General features: G+C 46.5%; 1 protein-coding gene across 1 annotated transcript; it reads left to right on the top strand.

The window, feature by feature from the left end:
- Nucleotides 1-13,963: 13,963 nt before the first annotated feature.
- LOC120027780 (eukaryotic translation elongation factor 1 epsilon-1-like) lies at nt 13,964-18,987 on the top strand. The gene is made up of 4 exons (XM_038972809.1): nt 13,964-14,067; nt 15,023-15,220; nt 17,377-17,472; nt 18,484-18,987. The coding sequence occupies exons 1-4, from the start codon at nt 13,981-13,983 to the stop codon at nt 18,625-18,627; spliced, it is 525 nt and encodes a 174-aa protein (XP_038828737.1). The 5' UTR covers nt 13,964-13,980; the 3' UTR covers nt 18,628-18,987.
- The last annotated feature ends 404 nt before the right edge of the window (nt 18,988-19,391 follow it).

The raw sequence follows: 19,391 nt of genomic DNA, 5'->3' as shown, positions 1-19,391 counted from the left end.
ATGCCACACTTGTCAGGTGGATGGATTATCACAACATTTGAAAGAAATAAGCTTTTTTTGTGCGTATGGAAAATGTCTGAGATCTATTATTTCAGCTTATGAAACATGGAACTAACCCTTTACATGTTGCATGTATATTTCTGTTCCATGTAGTATTGGAAGTGAATGATACACAGTCAGATGTAAATGTCATACAAATGTGCAATACCACCTTGCCCAGAGAACCCTGCTGTGTCTGTGGCTTATAGGGAAGAGACAGTATCCACAGATGCTACCTGTTTATTTATACAAGCAACATTTGCATCTCTGGTATGTAATCACAGGAGGTAAATAGTGGACTTTGTTAAGCCGTTAAAAAATTCTAGTGAACTATTGTAGCTTAACAGAGGATTCTAAACAAATATTTCCAAATATATTTGTGAGATGTGAGCGTCAGTACAGTACTGCTTCTGAATCCTTAATGAAATGCCACAAAATACGTATCTCTGTCCCTTAATACTAGAGGTGAGCAGCTGGGCTTATATCTCCACTACAAGGACCGGTTCCAGTCATAACCCACTAGCCATAGATCAAAAAAATAGATCAATATTTTTAAGAACTCAGTCAGGGTGTCACGACTTCGACCGAGGCAGGCTCTCCTTCCCGTGCGGGTGGCGTTCGGCGGTCGTCGTCACCGGCCTATTAGCTGCCACTGATCCTTTTCTCCCCCTCCCTATGTGGTTATTGGGTTCACCTGTTGTGTATTAGGGTTAATTAGTTGGGCTTATTAGTCAGCCGGCCCGCACGTTTCTTTGTGCGGGATTGTTTGTTTGTAAGTAGTGGTGTTGGTTTTGTGCTACGTGTTTTCTGGACTGTGTTCCTTTCCCCCGTGTCTGGGGTTGGTTAAATAGTACACCCAGTGTGTTAGTAGGGTGGCCTAGTTTGCCCGTGTTCATTAAAGAACATTTTGTATTGGCACCTGCTGTTTCCTGCGTTTTGACTCCACACTCCGACACCCAGGCCTTACAGAATCCCACACCCGAATGGAGTCAGCAGGAGCAGCGGCCAACCCTCTCCCATCGATGGAGGAACGGGTGCTCCAGCATACCACTGTTCTCCACCGTATTGGATCAGCGATGGATTCGATGATGGAGCGAATGGACCGATGGGAGAGGAGTGGTCTCCTCTCTCCACCTTCGGCTCCTCCAGCCCAGGACTCTCCATTCCTCGGCTCCAGCGCTCTCCGTCTGACACTCCCGAGGGATTATGATGGATCGGCGGCGGGGTGCCAGGGGTTCCTACTCCAACTGGAACTGTACCTTGCCGCCGTAAGACCCACTCCCTCGGGAGCGGAGAGGGTGAGTGTCCTCGTCTCCTGCCTCACGGGTCGTGCTCTGGAGTGGGCCAACGCAGTCTGGAATGGCCCAGACTCGGCCAAGGAGCATTACCCAGAGTTCACCCGTCCTCCAGAGGGCCGAGCGGCGGGAGAACGACTGTTCCACCTTAGGCAGGAGAAGAGGAGCGCCCAGGATTACGCGCTGGAGTTCCGGACCCTGGCTGCAGGATCTGGGTGGAACGACAGGGCCCTTATTGATCACTACCGGTGTAGTCTCCGGGAGGACGTCCGCAGGGAGCTAGCATGTCGGGACACCGCTCTTTCTCTGGATGAGCTGATTGACATGTCCATCCGTCTGGACAATCTGCTGGCTGCCCGCGGGCGTTCTGAGAGGGTCCTGTACGTTCCACCACCCAGCCCCTCCTATTCCGATGGAGTTGGGAGGGGCTGAGCCGAGGGATACCGGAGGAGGAGGCTCTCCCTGCACCAGCTGTGGTCGGAGAGGACACACGGCCGATCGGTGCTGGGGGGGTCCGTCTGGGAGTCGAGATGGCAGGCGGAACGCTTCTCGATCACCCCAGGTGAGTCAGCACCAAACTCACCCAGAACCCCCTGTTAGTCACATGTTTGTCTTGATTTTTTTTCCTAAATTTTTTCCCTCTTCCCAGCATAGGGCGCTAGTCGATTCAGGCGCAGCTGGGAACTTTATGGATCGCGGACTCGCTCTTAGGTTAAGGGTTCCGCTTGTGCCGATAGATTCTCCCTTTCCCGTGCACTCCCTAGATAGCCGGCCATTAGGGTCAGGGGTGGTCAGGGAGACCACGGTCCCCCTGGACATGGTGACGCAGGGGAATCATAAGGAGCGTATCAGCTTTTATATTATTGATTCGCCTGCGTTTCCAGTGGTGCTAGGGATTCCCTGGCTGGCCCGGCACAATCCTAAAATTTCGTGGAGACAGGGGGTTCTCCAGGGGTGGTCAAAGGAGTGTTCTGGAAGGTGTTTGGGTGTTTCCATCGGTGCCACGTCGGTGGAAAGTCCAGACCAGGGTTCCCCGGTGTGCATTCCCCCCGAGTATGCCGATTTGGCAATCGCTTTCAGTAAAAAGAAAGCGACTAAATTACCACCTCATCGACCGGGAAGGGATTGTGCGATAGATCTCCAGGTAGACGCTGCGCTTCCCAAGAGTCACGTGTACCCATTGTCCCAAGAGGAGACGGTGGCTATGGAGACATATGTCACTGAGTCTCTGGGACAGGGGTACATTCGGTCCTCCATCTCACCCGCCTCCTCGAGTTTCTTTTTTGTGAAGAAAAAGGAGGGAGGTTTGCGTGCGTGTATTGATTATAGAGGTCTAAATGCCATCACCGTAGGGTTTAGTTACCCACTACCTCTCATTGCTACGGCAATGGAATCATTTCACGGAGCGCAGTTCTTCACAAAATTGGATCTCAGGAGCGCGTATAGTCTGGTGCGTATTCGGAAAGGAGACGAGTGGAAAACCGCATTTAGTACCACATCGAGCCATTATGAGTACTGCTTCATGCCATATGGGTTAAAGAATGCTCCAGCCGTTTTCCAATCCTTTGTAGACGATATTCTCAGGGACCTGCACGGGCAGGGAGTGGTTGTTTATATCGATGACATTCTGATCTACTCAGCCACTCACGCCGCGCATGTGTCTCTGGTGCGCAAGGTGCTTGGTAGACTGCTGGAGCATGACCTATATGTCAAGGCTGAGAAGTGTGTGTTCTCCAAACGAACCGTCTCTTTTCTGGGTTATCGCATTTCCACCTCGGGCGTGGTGGTAGGGAGTGACCGCATTAAGGCCGTGCGTAATTGGCCGACTCCGACCACGGTAAAAGAGGTGCAGCGGTTTTTGGGTTTTGCCAACTACTACCGGCGGTTTTTGGGTTTTGCCAACTACTACCGGAGGTTTATCCGGGGTTTTGGCCAGGTAGCAGCTCCCATTACCTCACTGCTGAAGGGGGGTCCGGTGCGGCTGCAGTGGTCAGCAAAAGCGGACGGAGCTTTCAACAGGTTGAAGGCGCTGTTCACGGATGCGCCCGTGTTGGCGCATCCGGATCCCTCTCTAGCATTCATAGTGGAGGTGGACGCGTCCGAGGCTGGGGTAGGTGCCGTGCTATCACAGCGCTCTGGTACGCCACCAAAACTCCACCCCTGTGCTTTCTTCTCGAAGAAGCTCAGTTCAGCGGAGTGTAACTATGATGTGGGGGACCGGGAGTTGTTAGCAGTGGTCAGTGCCCTGAAGGTGTGGAGACACTGGCTTGAGGGGGCTAAGCACCCTTTTCTCATCTGACCGACCACCAGAATCTGGAGTATATTCGGGCAGCTAGGAGACTGAACCCACGTCAAGCAAGGTGGGCCATGTTCTTTACCCGATTTCAGTTTACGTTAACATATAGACCGGGCTCTCAGAACGTAAAGGCGGATGCACTGTCCCGTTTTTACGACTCGGACGATCGGCCCACCGAACCCACTCCCATCCTTCCCGCCTCAAGGCTGATAGCACCAGTGGTGTGGGAAGTGGACTCGGACATCGAGCGGGCGTTACGGGCGGAACCCGCTCCTTCCGGTGGGGCGGAAGTACGTGCCGCTTGGTGTTCGGGACAAATTGATTCGGTGGGCTCCCCTTCTACCCTCCTCGGGTCACCCTGGGGTGAAGAGGACGGTGGGGAGTCTTCGGGGGAGGTATTGGTGGCCTACCTTGGCGAGAGACGTTAGGGTTTATGTTTCCTCCTGTTCGGTATGCGCCCAGAGTAAGGCTCCTAGGCACCTTCCTAGAGGGAAGTTACAACCCCTCCCCGTTCCACAACGGCCTTGGTCGCACCTGTCCGTAGATTTTCTGACCGATCTTCCCCCGTCTCAGGGGAACACTACGGTACTGGTGATTGTGGATCGGTTCTCGAAGTCCTGTCGTCTCCTCCCGTTGCCCGGTATTCCTACAGCCCTACAGACTGCGGAGGCATTATTCACCCACGTCTTCCGGCACTACGGGGTGCCGGAGGACATTGTTTCTGATCGGGGCCCCCAATTCACGTCCCGAGTATGGAGGGCGTTCATGGAGCGTTTGGGGGTCTCGGTCAGCCTGACCTCCGGGTATCACCCTGAGAGTAATGGGCAGGTGGAGAGAGTGAACCAGGAGGTGGGTAGGTTTCTGCGGTCGTATTGCCAGGACCGGCCAGGGGAGTGGGCGAGATACATTCCCTGGGCCGAAATGGCCCAGAACTACGCCACTCCTCTACTAACGTGTCCCCCTTTCAGTGTGTATTGGGGTACCAGCCGGTCCTGGCACCATGGCATCCGAGCCAGACCGAGGCTCCTGCGGTGGAGGAATGGGTGCAGCGTTCCAAGGAGACATGGAGGGCCGTCCAGGAATCTCTCCAACAAGCCAGTGGACGGCAGAAGAGGAGCGCTGACCGCCACCGCAGTGAGGCCCCCGTGTTTGTACCGGGGGACAGGGTCTGGCTCTCGACCCGAAACCTGCCCCTCCGCTTTCCCTGCCGGAAGCTGGGTCCGCAGTGTGTAGGGCCCTTCAAAGTCCTGAGGAGAATAAACGAGGTGTGTTATCATTACAACTCCCTTCCTATTATCGTATTAACCCCTCGTTTCATGTGTCTCTCCTCAGGCCGGTGGTAGCTGGTCCCCTGCAGCACGGTGAGGTGCCGGAGGTCCCTCCTCCCCCTCTGGACATCGGGGGGGTCCCCGGCGTATACGATACGGGCCATTCTGGACTCGAGACGCCGGGTGAGGGGCCTTCAGTACCTCGTGGACTGGGAGGGGTACGGTCCGGAGGAGAGGTGCTGGGTACCGGTGGGGGACATTTTGGATCCGTCGATGCTGAGGGATTTCCATCGCCTCCATCCGGATCGCCCTGTACCTCGTCCTCCGGGTCGACCTCGAGGCCGGTGTCGGCGCGCTGCGGGAGCCGCGCGTCAGAGGGGGGGTACTGTCACGACTTCGACCGAGGCAGGCTCTCCTTCCCGTGCGGGTGGCGTTCGGCGGTCGTCGTCACCGGCCTATTAGCTGCCACTGATCCTTTTCTCCCCCTCCCTATGTGGTTATTGGGTTCACCTGTTGTGTATTAGGGTTAATTAGTTGGGCTTATTAGTCAGCCGGCCCGCACGTTTCTTTGTGCGGGATTGTTTGTTTGTAAGTAGTGGTGTTGGTTTTGTGCTACGTGTTTTCTGGACTGTGTTCCTTTCCCCCGTGTCTGGGGTTGGTTAAATAGTACACCCAGTGTGTTAGTAGGGTGGCCTAGTTTGCCCGTGTTCATTAAAGAACATTTTGTATTGGCACCTGCTGTTTCCTGCGTTTTGACTCCACACTCCGACACCCAGGCCTTACACAGGGTCTTACTGTTGCTAGGTAGAATAGTAGAATACACAAGGTGCAATTTAAAAATGTGGTTGTGCATCAGCAGATTTTCTCCTGTGATGTCACTGACAGTCACTCAGTTAGCCATGTCAGCTAACAGTTTGAGATTGGTAGTCTAGCCAGGTATTTAAACTTGTAGTAATCATGGCCGAATACCGACCAGGCACACATGGCACCTGTCCAGGGGCCCTGACCTCCAGGGGGCCCCCATTGATTTTGTTAGTCACTCTCACTCATATTTCATTAACATGGCATAAGTAATGGCAGAATGTGTAGAATTACAGGAAATGTTTTTTTAAACTACAAAAGATGTCTCTCCACCCAATGTCAAAATGGGTAGAATTGCAGGAAAAGGTTAGGGCTGGTCCTGTCCACTATACACCCCACATAGCGCCACTCTAACCACTACTGAATAACAGTGGATATTATTCCTCTATCGTTCAGTGTGTGAGTCTCAGGTGAGGCCTGGTGGATGTTACCATGGCTGCAACCCCATCTGTCCCTGGGCTGAAATTGCCAATAAAGATGGCCTCATATAGATAATGGTGGCTGGGTGGGGGGCTGGAGATGTCAGCCAGAGTCAGACCATTGCCTGAGAGTAGGAGAAGGCCGAATAACCCTCCTCTCTCTCTCTCTCTCTCTCTCTCTCTCTCTCTCTCTCTCTCTCTCTCTCTCTCTCTCTCTCTGTCTCTCTCTCTCTCTCTCTCTCTCTCTCTCGCTCTCTGTCTCTCTCTCTCTCTCTCTCTGTCTCTCTCTATTGGAGTGTGCTATACAGATCGGGATATACTGGACACAACCATAGGAGAAACAAGCCATGTGTCCTGTGCTTTCCCTTGGGTCCTCCAGGTAGTAGTGGATCAAAGTAATGGGCTAAAGACATGAAGATAGATGGAGAGGATAGAATGATCTGGTCCGCTGGTTCTGGCCTCACCTCCAACTCCTATATGTAACAGAGAGAGGGACACTGTGATCAATAACATGTACAGCATTCTAATAAAACATTGTTATTACAGTACCGTGTAGATGACTATGTACACTATATATACAGCAGTATTTGGACACCCCTTCAAATTAGTGGATTTGGCTATTTTAGCTACACCAGTTGCTGACAGCACACAGCCATGCAATCTCCATAGACAAATGTTGGCAGTAGAATGACCTAACTGAAGAACTAAGTGACTTTCAATGTGGCACTGTCATTGAATGCCACCTTTCCAACAAGTCAGTTTGTCAAATTTCTGCCCTGCTAGAGCAACTGCATGTGCTGTTACTGTTAAGTGGAAACGTCTAGGAGCAACAACGGCTCAGCCGCGAATTGGTAGGCCACTCAAGCTCACAGAACGAGACCGCCGAGTGCTTAAGCACGTAAAAATCGTCTGTCCTCGGTTACAACACTCACCACCGAGTTCCAAACGGACACTGGAAGCAACGTCAGCACTAGGACTGTTCGTCGGGAGTTTAATGAAATGGATTTTCATGGCCGAGCAGCTGCACACAAGCCTAAGATCACCATGTGCAATGCCAAGCCTCGCCTGGAGTGGTGTAAAGCTCGCCGCCATTGGACTCTGGAGCAGTGGAAACACGTTCTCAGGAGTGATGAATCATACTTCATCATCTGGCAGTGCGACGGACTAATCTGGGTTTGGCGGATGCCAGGAGAAAACTACCTGCCCCAATCCATAGTGCCAACTGTAAAGTTGGGTGCAGGAGGAATAATGGTCTGCGGTTGTTTTTCATGGTTCAGGCTAGGTCCCTTATTTCCAGTGAAGGGAAATCTTAACGCTACAGCATACAATGACATTCTAGACGATTCTGTGCTTTCAACTTTGTGGCAACAGTTTGGGTAAGGCACTTTCCTGTTTCAGCATGACAATGCCCCATGCACAAAATTTGTTCCATACAGAAATGGTTTGTCGAGATTGGTGTGGAAGAACTTTACTGGCCTGCACAGAGCCCTGACCTCAACCCCATCGAACACTTTTGGGATGAATTGGAACCCCTGACTGCGAGCCAGGCCTAATCACCCAACATCAGTGCCCGACCTCACCAATGCTCTTGTGGCTGAATGGAAGCAAGTCCCCTAAGCAATGTTCCAACATCTAGTGGAAAGCCTTCCCAGAAGAGACGAGGCTGTTATAGCAGCAAAGGGGGGATTAGCTCCGTCTTAATGCCCATGATTTTGGAATGACATGTACAATGAGCCGGTGTCCACATACTTTTGGTCATGTAGTGTACAGTCTTCTACTAAAACATAGTAATGTGTATGGTACTGTAAACACAATGTACAGTATTCTACTAAAACATAGTAATGTGTATGGTACTGTAAACACAATGTACAGTATTCTACTAAAACATAGTAATGTAAATGTTACTGTAAACACAATGTACAACATTCTACTAAAACATAGTAATGTAAATGTTACTGTAAACACAATGTACAGTATTCTACTAAAACATAGTAATGTGTATGGTACTGTAAACACAATGTACAGTATTCTACTAAAACATAGTAATGTAAATGTTACTGTAAACGCAATGTACAGTATTCTACTAAAACATAGTAATGTGTATGGTACTGTAAACACAATGTACAGTATTCTACTAAAACATAGTAATGTGTATGGTACTGTAAACACAATGTACAGTATTCTACTAAAACATAGTAATGTGTATGGTACTGTAAACACAATGTACAGTATTCTACTAAAACATAGTAATGTGTATGGTACTGTAAACACAATGTACAGTATTCTACTAAAACATAGTAATGTAAATGTTACTGTAAACACAATGTACAGTATTATACTAAAACATAGTAATGTGTATGGTACTGTAAACACAATGTACAGTATTCTACTAAAACATAGTAATGTGTATGGTACTGTAAACACAATGTACAGTATTCTACTAAAACATAGTAATGTGTATGTTACTGTAAACACAATGTACAGTATTCTACTAAAACATAGTAATGTGTATGGTACTGTAAACACAATGTACAGTATTCTACTAAAACATAGTAATGTGTATGGTACTGTAAACACAATGTACAGTATTCTACTAAAACATAGTAATGTGTATGGTACTGTAAACACAATGTACAGTATTCTACTAAAACATAGTAATGTGTATGGTACTGTAAACACAATGTACAGTATTCTACTAAAACATAGTAATGTAAATGTTACTGTAAACACAATGTACAGTATTATACTAAAACATAGTAATGTGTATGGTACTGTAAACACAATGTACAGTATTCTACTAAAACATAGTAATGTGTATGGTACTGTAAACACAATGTACAGTATTCTACTAAAACATAGTAATGTGTATGGTACTGTAAACACAATGTACAGTATTCTACTAAAACATAGTAATGTGTATGGTACTGTAAACACAATGTACAGTATTCTACTAAAACATAGTAATGTGTATGGTACTGTAAACACAATGAGAAGCCAGCCCCACCATGAGGAAGACAGAGATATTGAGATCAGTCACACTTGTAGAAGATCAGTACAAAACTGTCTGTCCAGAAATTCCTAACCAGGAACGTGAGACAATGTGAAATGGCTTTTCTGAACAAGAATTTTTTATCAAATACAACTGGTTTGTGTCTGATAATTGTGTCGGCCATTATGATTAGAATGTTCCGGTGTGTGTTGCTGCACCATCAACAGTCACACAACAGCTATTTTCTCTGATGGACTTTATTAAGCGTTGGCTTCTTAGAACGGCCATATCTGTGTTTGATCATGGAGGGCCTCTCAGTCTTTTTTTAAAGAACCACAGTGCTCCCTGCTGGCTGAAAGAAACATTGAATACAACAACAGAGAGCCTCGCTAAGCTGTACACAACACAGGCCAGATGCTGTGTGTGTGTGTGTGTGTGTGTGTGTGTGTGTGTGTGTGTGTGTGTGTGCGTGCGTGCGTGCGTGCGTGCGTGCGTGCGTGCGTGCGTGCGTGCGTGCGTGCGTGCGTGCGTGCGTGCGTGCGTGCGTGCGGGTGTGTGTGCGTGCGCGCTTGCGCGTGTGTGTGTGTGTGTAACTTACATATCCACATAGGTGTGCATAAGTGTGTGTCTGTGTGTTTTTGAAGTCCATGTGTATTGCACATTCTCCAAAACTCTACATGGGAGTCTCTGTTATCATCCTCAGGGGCATAGTGAGAGCACAACCGCAATAGTTCCCACCAATAATCTGTCTGAATCACGGAGAGAGAACCTGCATGGCCAATGGGCAACTTCAATAAAGGCAATCTGAGTTTTCAGAAGCTATAATGATCAAAATCCTCCACTGAGGTTTATTTTTCTGAGGGGACATGGCTGAGGGTTAGAGAAATCAGAATAGTAATTAATAGTCCTAACTGACTGTTGTTGGAAGCTCTCTGGGATGGTACTATGAGCTGGTACTGTGTCCCCCAGCGTCTGGTTGGCATGGCAGCAAGGAGACGGACAAACTGTCTTTCTACTTGCTCAAACTCCTCCCTGGTTGTACCAATGCTGATCTCCTGTCACAAGTGTTAACGGAAAGTCTAGAAATGCCACGAAAATATCCTTGTTCCATCATGTCGTCCTCTCATCTACCCCCACCCTCAATGTGTGTGTGTGTGTGTGTCTTGGACATGCGAGGGAGGGGTCGTGTTCTTGCTGTGCGCGGAAGGCTGGTTTGTCAGTTCCTTACAGAGACCCCAAGGCAGGCCTGGAGCACTGGTGTTGTGACTCTCTTCAGTACTTCCACTGCTAGAGCCAGCAGGGTACATGTGTACACTGAAAGATTGTCACTTTTAGAGGTTATTAAAGGTTTGAAATCTGTCACAGTCTGAGCTTATGGCCCTTTCAGAGGGCTATAAGATTTACAGAGTTTTGCCTGTATCTGCTCTTAAATCATTGAATATTTTCTGAAGCCTCCTCACAATCTTTTGCTTCTATTACAACAAGGCCAACACTGATACACAGAAATGTTACGTACCAGGTTTGTTCATCCACCAATCCTTTGTGAAAGCTGAAAGCTGTCTTGTCTCTGGTGTTGGGGAGATGTGAGACAGAGAGGATGCTGGGGTAGGATTTCAATCCATGTCTATCTCCATCCATCTCAGGCTTTTCTCAAATTGTCACACAGCCGCCCCGTGTCTGGGCCCATGTTCGTTCCAGCCCGGCAATCGGAGCCAATACGCAATTTCAACAATCCGTGCTGACAACATGCATGTCTCTGCTCACGAACTATCCCCCTCCATCTTGTGCATCTGTAGATTTAAATATCCAGACAATAACCTTACAGGTCATGAGAAGTAGCGGGGGAGACAGCTCTGCATAGGCCCTACATCCAAGCCAGACAAATCAGTGTAATGGGCGAAGAGATATCACGATTGAGGTATGCGGAAGCCCCTGGAAGCCCCACGGCTGTATGGGTGACCCCACAGTGTATTCTCTTACTAATGTGACCCGGGATTATGTATCACAATCGGCATGAGAAATACTCCCATGGGCTATGGATCATTCCCGGCAACTGGAGATCGTTGTCCTCAACACATCTGTTTACATACAGGATGTGGCAGCTCCAAGGCATTTGGGTGAAGGAGGTGCACTTTAACGCTGTAGGCATGCATTTAGGAAATCCTTACTGGGATAAAAGTGTACGACATTCTGCAATGCACAAACAAATGCACAAAACATGTTTTCTTTTTTTATATCATACCTTGTTCTGTGGCATCTAATCATGTATAACTAATTTGCATCCTGGGACAGCTTTTTTCTCCAAATTAGTTCTAAAAAGAACGTTTGCAATAGAAGATGAAGTGCACATGTAGTGATGGGGACAGGATACGGTGAGGATGTGTACAATGTAATAAACATCAACAAGAATGGTCCATCCAAGGCCCTATTTGCACTAGAACCAATCACAAAGAGGCCCTCGAATGATTCTGCTACAACTAGATGAAGAATGAGATTCAATATTATAGCCCTGACGTTTTACGTGACACTGCATATTGGGTTTATTTATATTGGAATATTGTTTTTATTCAACCTTTATTTTGCTGTAACCTGATAAATTGAATCAGAACACATTCTCATTTACAGAAACGACCTGGGGAAGGCTTAAAGGGGTTCATCAGTGTACTATCTGATCAATTCGATTTCATGTTATTGTGATGCATAACGTGCCGTGTGGGGGAGTTCTACCACAGGCTGTAGCTTATTATTTTTTCCTGTTTAGAGTAACTGCCCTCCACGTTACCTCAACCTGGATATTCAGATACGTGTGACAACCAGGGAGGTGACTGACGGGAAGTTGTAGCATGCGACACCTCAGCGCAACAGTCACTTCCTATAATGTCATACACACACCTGGCCCTCATAGAGTTAATAAGCAGAGTTTGATTGACATCCGACATTTCATTATGGACGAGTCATAAGGGGACCGAACAAATCGAAACAGACATGACACACAACGGCAGAGCAAGGAGACACTGTGAGACAGACATGCCAGGAGACATGGGGGCAAACTTGCTGCAGGACTTAGGGAAACTAGACCTTCACTGTCATTTTTATTTAATTTTACACAAATCTCATACAACGCATTGAGGAAACAAGCATGTTACTATAAAATGTTGGCCCCTGTATATTTCCCATGTTTTGGTAGATTCAGTTGTAGGAAGGGTTTGAATGGTAGATTCAGCTGTAGAAAGGGTTTGAATGGTAGATTCAGCTGTAGAAAGGGTTTGAATGGTAGATTCAGCTGTAGGATGGGTTTGAATTACAGATTCAGCTGTAGGATGTGTTTGAATTACAGATTCAGCTGTAGGACGGGTTTCAATTACAGATTCAGCTGTAGGAAGGGTTTCAATTACAGATTCAGCTGTAGGATGGGTTTGAATTTGTAACGATTCTCGTCTGTCGAAGGAGAAGAGGACCAAAATGCAGCGTGGTAAGTGTTCGACATAATTTAATAGAAAACTGAACACTACACAAAATAACAACGAGGAGAAAACGAAACAGTTCTGCAAGGTGAACAGACACTAAAACAGAAAATAAACACCCACAACCAAAATGGGGAAAACAGGCTACCTAAGTATGATTCTCAATCAGAGACAATGATCGACAGCTGCCTCTGATTGAGAACCATACCAGGCCAAACACAGAAATACAATAACATAGAAAAAAAGAACATAGACTACCCACCCCAACTCACGCCCTGACCAACCTAACACAAAGACATAAAAAAGGAACTAAGGTCAGAACGTGACAGAATTATAGATTCAGCTATAGGAAACTTTTGATTTAGGGGAGTGGCCGAAAGTGCAGAGCACTCCCGTAACAAATCGAGGCACCCCTTTAGCCTATAATATTATCATGACATAATAAGAATATTGTTGACACATTGGTTCTATGACATCAGAAGTCTCCGCCCTCTGCCCCGTCTGCCTGTGCTTCTACGTCTGCATGGCTTGCTCTTTAGGGTTTTAGGCTTGGTGTCTGTAAAGCACTTTGAGACAACTGCTGATGTAAAAAGGGCTTTATAAAATACATTTGATTGATTACAATTTGATTATAAGATGGAGCCAAGACATGCTGTATAGTGCCATGTGTAAAGAAAATATCTATGCCGTGCTGGCTTGGGTTGGCATGAAAAGGATCATTGATCAGGCTTGGTGAATTAAAATGAGACAAGTATTTTCTGTAGGATAACATGCACATCCATTACAAAATACACTTTTAATTCATTAAAACTCCTCAGTTAACAGTATACCTTATATTATTAACCAAATACCGTGTGATTTGTGAACACGAGCTATCCTTCCAACAATCAAAACTTCTATTTAATGTGCCTCAGTGGGTTCTCTTTTTTTTTGCTATTTTATTCTCCTGAAATATAATTTTTTATTAATCAAGAAACATATAATTTTTGATATTTGAATTAAACAATTAAACATTCTCAATTTGATAATGTATGTGTAGCCTACAATGAAAATGTAAGTGTGTTTTAGATATGTTTTAAAATATTCTGTAACAAAATATTCAGGGAGAAATTAGACCTATACTATTTTATAGTATAATTGTTTCATCTGGTCATTAAAGTTATTGATCTGATCTGATGCAATGTAACCTAAAAGCTAGCAGGGCTAAAAAGACAATGTAATGAAACGAAATAAAAACCACTTTTCATGTCACCATTGGCTGAATATGTTGTCCATTTGAGTCTAGTGGGCGGCAATGACTAATCTCGACCAATCGTGTTGCCATCCCATTGCCCAGCAGACATATCGCAATGATGGCGTTGAGAGAGCTGTCATCGCTGGAAAAATCTTTAGGATTGAAAAAGCCTAACAAATACAGTACTCAGGGAGACAAGAAGGTGAATTTGCCATCTAATGGTTGCGGTCACAGTTATCTATATGTGCCAAGTATTATAGACCTTACCACATGAACAGTAGGTTAAAAAGAGTAGCGAGCACATGCTACTCTACTGTCCTTAGAAAAGCTAACGTTAGCTAGCTAACAAGATAATGTCCGTAACTTTAGCAACTCTTTTATCTTCTATTTTTAGCGAAGGCAGGTCACTTAGGAACAAAGATGTGTAATAAATGTGTAATAATCATTGTTTCAGATAAAAATGTGTTGTCATTAGCCAGTTAACGTTAAGCTAACATTGAATGAATTTGCTGTCTGGCCAGATAGCTAACGTTAACTAGCTAACGTTACATGCCATGTGAATTGCATATTGGATTGTCAACATATCTTGCTGCTACTACTACACGTACTATAGCTAATTTCAGTGAGTGTGCAGTACTAGTTCTGCCTCAACAGCCTTCATTGCAATGCTAGAAACAAACAGACATACTGTACCACATGGGGTAGTGACAGTGCGTGTGTTGTTGTTTAGGAAGCTAGCCAGCTATACAAATGACTTGAGCAAGTATGCAACTAGCGCTTAAATAGTGTCTCGAACAGGATGTTGACAAGTAGTTACAGGGTTGTCGTTTTATTTCATGTGTCCATAATTCCTATCAGGCTCTTAGTGTGCCCAATAATGTTTGTACAATGTTTTGTGCTGCTGTCATGTTTTGTTGTGTTGCTACCATGTTATGTTATTGTATTAGGTCTCTCTTTATGTAGTGTCGTGGTGTCTCGCTTGTCGTGATGTGTGTTTTGTCCTATTAAATTTTGAATCCCCCGTCCCCGCAGGAGGCCTTTTGGTAGGCCGTCATTGTAAATACGAATTTGTTCTTAACTGACTTGCCTAGTTAAATAAAGGTATACATTTTTTTGAAATGTGTAATGCACACACATTCTTTTTCTCTCCCACCCAGGTACCCGTGCTCCACAGTAATAATGGCCCAGCTCTGGTCGGCTTGGTGACCATCGCCACTCACCTGGTCCAAGAGGCCAAACGGCCCGAGTTACTGGGTGGGTCAGCAGAACACAAGGCTGTAGTGCAGCAGTGGCTGGAGTACAGGCTCACCAAAGTGGATGGATGCCACAAAGACAATATCAAGACCATACTGAAGGTAGAGACCCAGAAACAATAGTGAAGATTCTTCAGTATTAGAAAGTCAAAACATTTTAAATATCTTCCTCTTGCAAGTTAGTCAGTTTTATTGTAGTCTCTTGTCAAATGAAAATGTGTACCACTACCCACTGTTTTTCATGAGAAGTCCCTTCTACCCTTGTGGGATAGAGGGGCTTGGTGAGCTGTGTACGGAGAGGGTCTAACAGGACCTTGGAGAAGCCCCTGAGCAAAACTCTCCAATGTTCTGCCAGCAGGGGCCAGACTGACAGTGTGTGTGGCTCATTAATGCGAGGCGACATGAATCAAGACTGATGTATGGCCCTTCAGTGACATGGCCGAGACAGGCAAAGCAGTGGACAACAGTAAAAGTCTTTAATGGGGGCCGCTGTGGCTGTCGACAGCGTGAAAGAGATATGAAGCCATCGATTGGCTGGACAGGCACCTCTCGCCATTTTTAAATCCTCCTGAGTGTGTGTCACACGTTTTAGTTTATCTGATTATGCATAATGTTAGATCTGATTTCAATAGTTACTCTGATACTACGGTACGGTATTGTGATACTACAGTGCCGGTATGGCGATACTACGGTGCCGGTATTGCATTACTACGGTGCCTGGCAATACCACGGTGCCGGTATGGCGATACTATGGTGCCTGGCGATACCACGGTGCCGGTATGGCGATACTATGGTGCCTGGCGAAACCACGGTGCCGGTATGGCGATACTATGGTGCCTGGCGATACCACGGTGCCGGTATGGCGATACTATGGTGCCTGGCGATACCACGGTGCCGGTATGGCGATACTATGGTGCCTGGCGATACCACGGTGCCGGTATTGCGTTACTACGGTGCCTGGCGATACCACGGTGCCGGTATGGCGATACTATGGTGCCTGATTTTGTATGGCAAAAAAAGAACACAAATTAGACTAAACTCCTATCGTCCTATAAAAAAACGACTTTATGTAAAGTTGGCCAGACTGACAGTGTGGATAGTTTGCAACAAAAAAAAACTAAGGAATGCTACTCTAGGTGAAAACATGATGCTGTTTGTTTCTACCATTGGGACTGTTTTCCCTTTCATCACTATGGCAGATATGGTCATGGTGCTGTAACTCACAGCCTTTCAGCAGCAGGGAGGTCTTGTGGCCCCAGGGAGGTCTAGTGGCCCCAGTGACTGCAGCGATATCAGAACTCTCGGGCAGAATGTGGTTAGGGTGGAGGAGCAGAGCCCAGGTTCTGATGTCCATGCTGGGGTGATGGTGGAGATGGGGGTGGGGGGTAGTCTCTTGTCCGCCTGCGCCTCCAGCTGTAGGGAAGGCAGGGATCTGATTGTGGCGGAGGAGTCTGTCTTCATGCCTTGCTTGGCAGCACACACTGCACAATAACTCCATTAGCCCTCAAGACGCTGTATGTGCAGTGTAAGTGCTAAAGATGGTCCCATCCCTTGGGACCTGCATAACCACACACACACAGCCTCCTTGCTCAGCCCATCCACAGCCTGGGTTTGGGGAAGGTTCATTAGATTTGCAGGCGCCCGTGTAAGTCGGGAAAGGAGTGAGCCACTTGTAAGGCACCTGCGCTAGCCGGAGTGGCCAGAGTTGTGGGGATGGCATGCCACGGCAGGCTGATATTCCCCCTCGGGTTGTGCATTGTTCACGTACAGATACCGAGCTCTCCACCCGTACGTCCCAGATATATAGGTTCAATAAATCTCAGGCCTGAGTTGGCTCTACCGGCCACAGCTTTCGTCTTGTATTTCAACTCTCTTGACTTTTGAAGAAGTGTATTTGGATATTTTGTCTTTTACTGTGTATATGTCATTATCACACCTATCACGCTGGGAAAGTATTGTTATTGAGACGTGTCGGGAAGTTCTCACTCCTGCTTTTACTGTTCAAATACATGTTATGTGGTTGATGAACTTTGTTGGTTTTTATTGAATCTAATGTCTAATTAGGTGATTATGATAAAGAAATACTAAGTTAATGTCATGAGTTACATTGTAGTAATTATGTGACCTGCAGTGTTCAAGATGTTTATAGGTGTTTGTCTCTATTGAGGATCTGTGAAATTCTTTTTTTTATTTTTTTTATCAAGCAATTCTGATGAACTTAATGATGAAATGTTTATTTTATTTATTTTCTCATGCAGGACCTCAACAGCTATCTAGAAGACAAGGTTTACCTGGCAGGAAATGAGTTCACCCTCGCCGACACACTCATGTACTACGGAATCCATCACATCATCGTAAGTCTAGCGTCCAATAACCAAACAGAGCCGACTTCAGAGTTGAAGTTAAAAGGCGTTTTGTCAAACGGAGCTCACAATTAAGAGTCATACGGTTAAAGGACATGGGACAGAGAACTTGACACAAGCCCCCCAAAAATAAAAAGAGGCCCAAAGAGGCCAAGGAAGAAGTTTGTCGGCCCCGGAGGCTGACGGAGAGAGACGGGATCACATGTTAAGAAATGTCAGCGGTTGTGGCGGAGATGGATCCTTGCCACCAGACACAAGGGAGTCAGTTTAGTTTTTATCATGGCGGTTAACCTCAGGACAGAGGTCACTCAGCAGTCTAGGTCCTCATTGTATTTGTTAGATGTACAGTCATGGGAGGGCTATCGTAGCTACTGAATCCAACTGGTATGATTCTAGACTCTGTTTCAGGGACGGTATAGCTAGCTAAGACCAGGTTTGGGCAGCCTCACAATGAACCTGAAATAGGATGGTCTAATAGGTTCACTTTAGTAAGGCATTATTATTGTGTTCAGCTAAACAATGACTTGTTTTTTGGGGAAAGAGATGTGAGTTAGTAACAAGCAGAGTTGCTGCGTTAGTTTGGGTATTAGCTAGCTAGCCAGCAAGATGCATTTGCAAAATAATGGTGGTTCAAAACATTGCTAGACATTTTCTTTCCTTGCTGCCTTGTAGTGTCACAGTAGCGTCATTCTCAACCTTTTAGCAATGGCAAATGGAAATACTGTTAGGAGAGATGGCGACCCGAACACTTTCCAAGAAGTGTATTGGTCCACTTTTTGGACAGTGTGCAGATCTCCATCTCTGCTAACAGTGTTTAATTTGCCCTTGCTAAAAGGTATTCAAATTTTGAAAGCTACACACCTGTAACAAACACTATTTCATATAAAGGACCTTTTTAAAGAGCACAGACGGGACCACCCATTTAAATGAAACAATGGCAGATTTGTACAGTGTAGTTTGGAGCATCAGTGGAAACAAGGAATGTCTCCCCCTCTCTCCCAGGTGGACCTGGCCATCCAGGAGAAGGAGAAGCACATGAATGTGACACGGTGGTTTGACCACGTGCAGCACCACACCGGTGTCCGGCACCACCTACCCCCAGTGTTGGTCCTGAGGAACAGAGTGTACACCAGCGGCCACCACTGAGGTCTTAGGCTGGCTGCCAGGATGGCCGAGGGCCGGCGTGAGGAGTACACAGGCGTGTGCTGACGTCTCAACCTACCTAACACCACTGTGGCCCCCTCCCTCCTTTGCCTTGGAGACATGTGGTTATTTTTCCCTCTGAAACCCCAGGCGAATAACACATGCAATAGAGAAATGATCACAAAGAGATGGATGGTTTGTTTTTGTGTGAGTTGGTTGTTGGGAGTCTGTGTTTTGACTGTAGTCGTCAGGGTCAATGTGCAGGGATAGTCTGAAACGGCCTGAGAACATTCTTACTGATGCCTCTCTCCTAACCTGAGCCTTGAATGTGATAAAGTATTATTAAAAATTACAATTGACTTATTCCTTTGCTATGTCCATTTTAAAGAAATCCCTGCTATTGCGTTTTCAATGTATTAACATTTTCCTCAAACAAAACTAAATATGTCCAGTCCGCCCAACTGTGTGTTCAGCTATGTAATCATCATCCTCCACAGTTGTCCAGTCCACTATCAACTTTCCGCCCTCATGAATTTAGTCTTGTTTCACAAGCTGCTGCCTCTGCTGTTCCACCAGCAGTGTGGGCAGCAGCCTCTAGCTCAGTCACTCGAATCGGTCCGTGTGTTGACGCTGAGGGGGCAGAGGGCAGACTACCAGCTGCCATAGAGGCTCCAGTGCGCCTCTGTCCAACGTCAGAGCCCTGGGTGACAGCCACGCATTGTCATTTCACCCTCTTACCAGGGGGCGGGAAATCCTTTTGTGACAAC

The sequence above is a fragment of the Salvelinus namaycush genome, chromosome 33, assembly GCF_016432855.1.
Source record: "Salvelinus namaycush isolate Seneca chromosome 33, SaNama_1.0, whole genome shotgun sequence".
In the NCBI taxonomy this organism is placed as follows: Eukaryota; Metazoa; Chordata; class Actinopteri; order Salmoniformes; family Salmonidae; genus Salvelinus; species Salvelinus namaycush.
The sequence above is the reverse complement of the archived record's forward strand: the minus strand, read 5'-3'. Positions and strand labels throughout refer to the sequence as shown.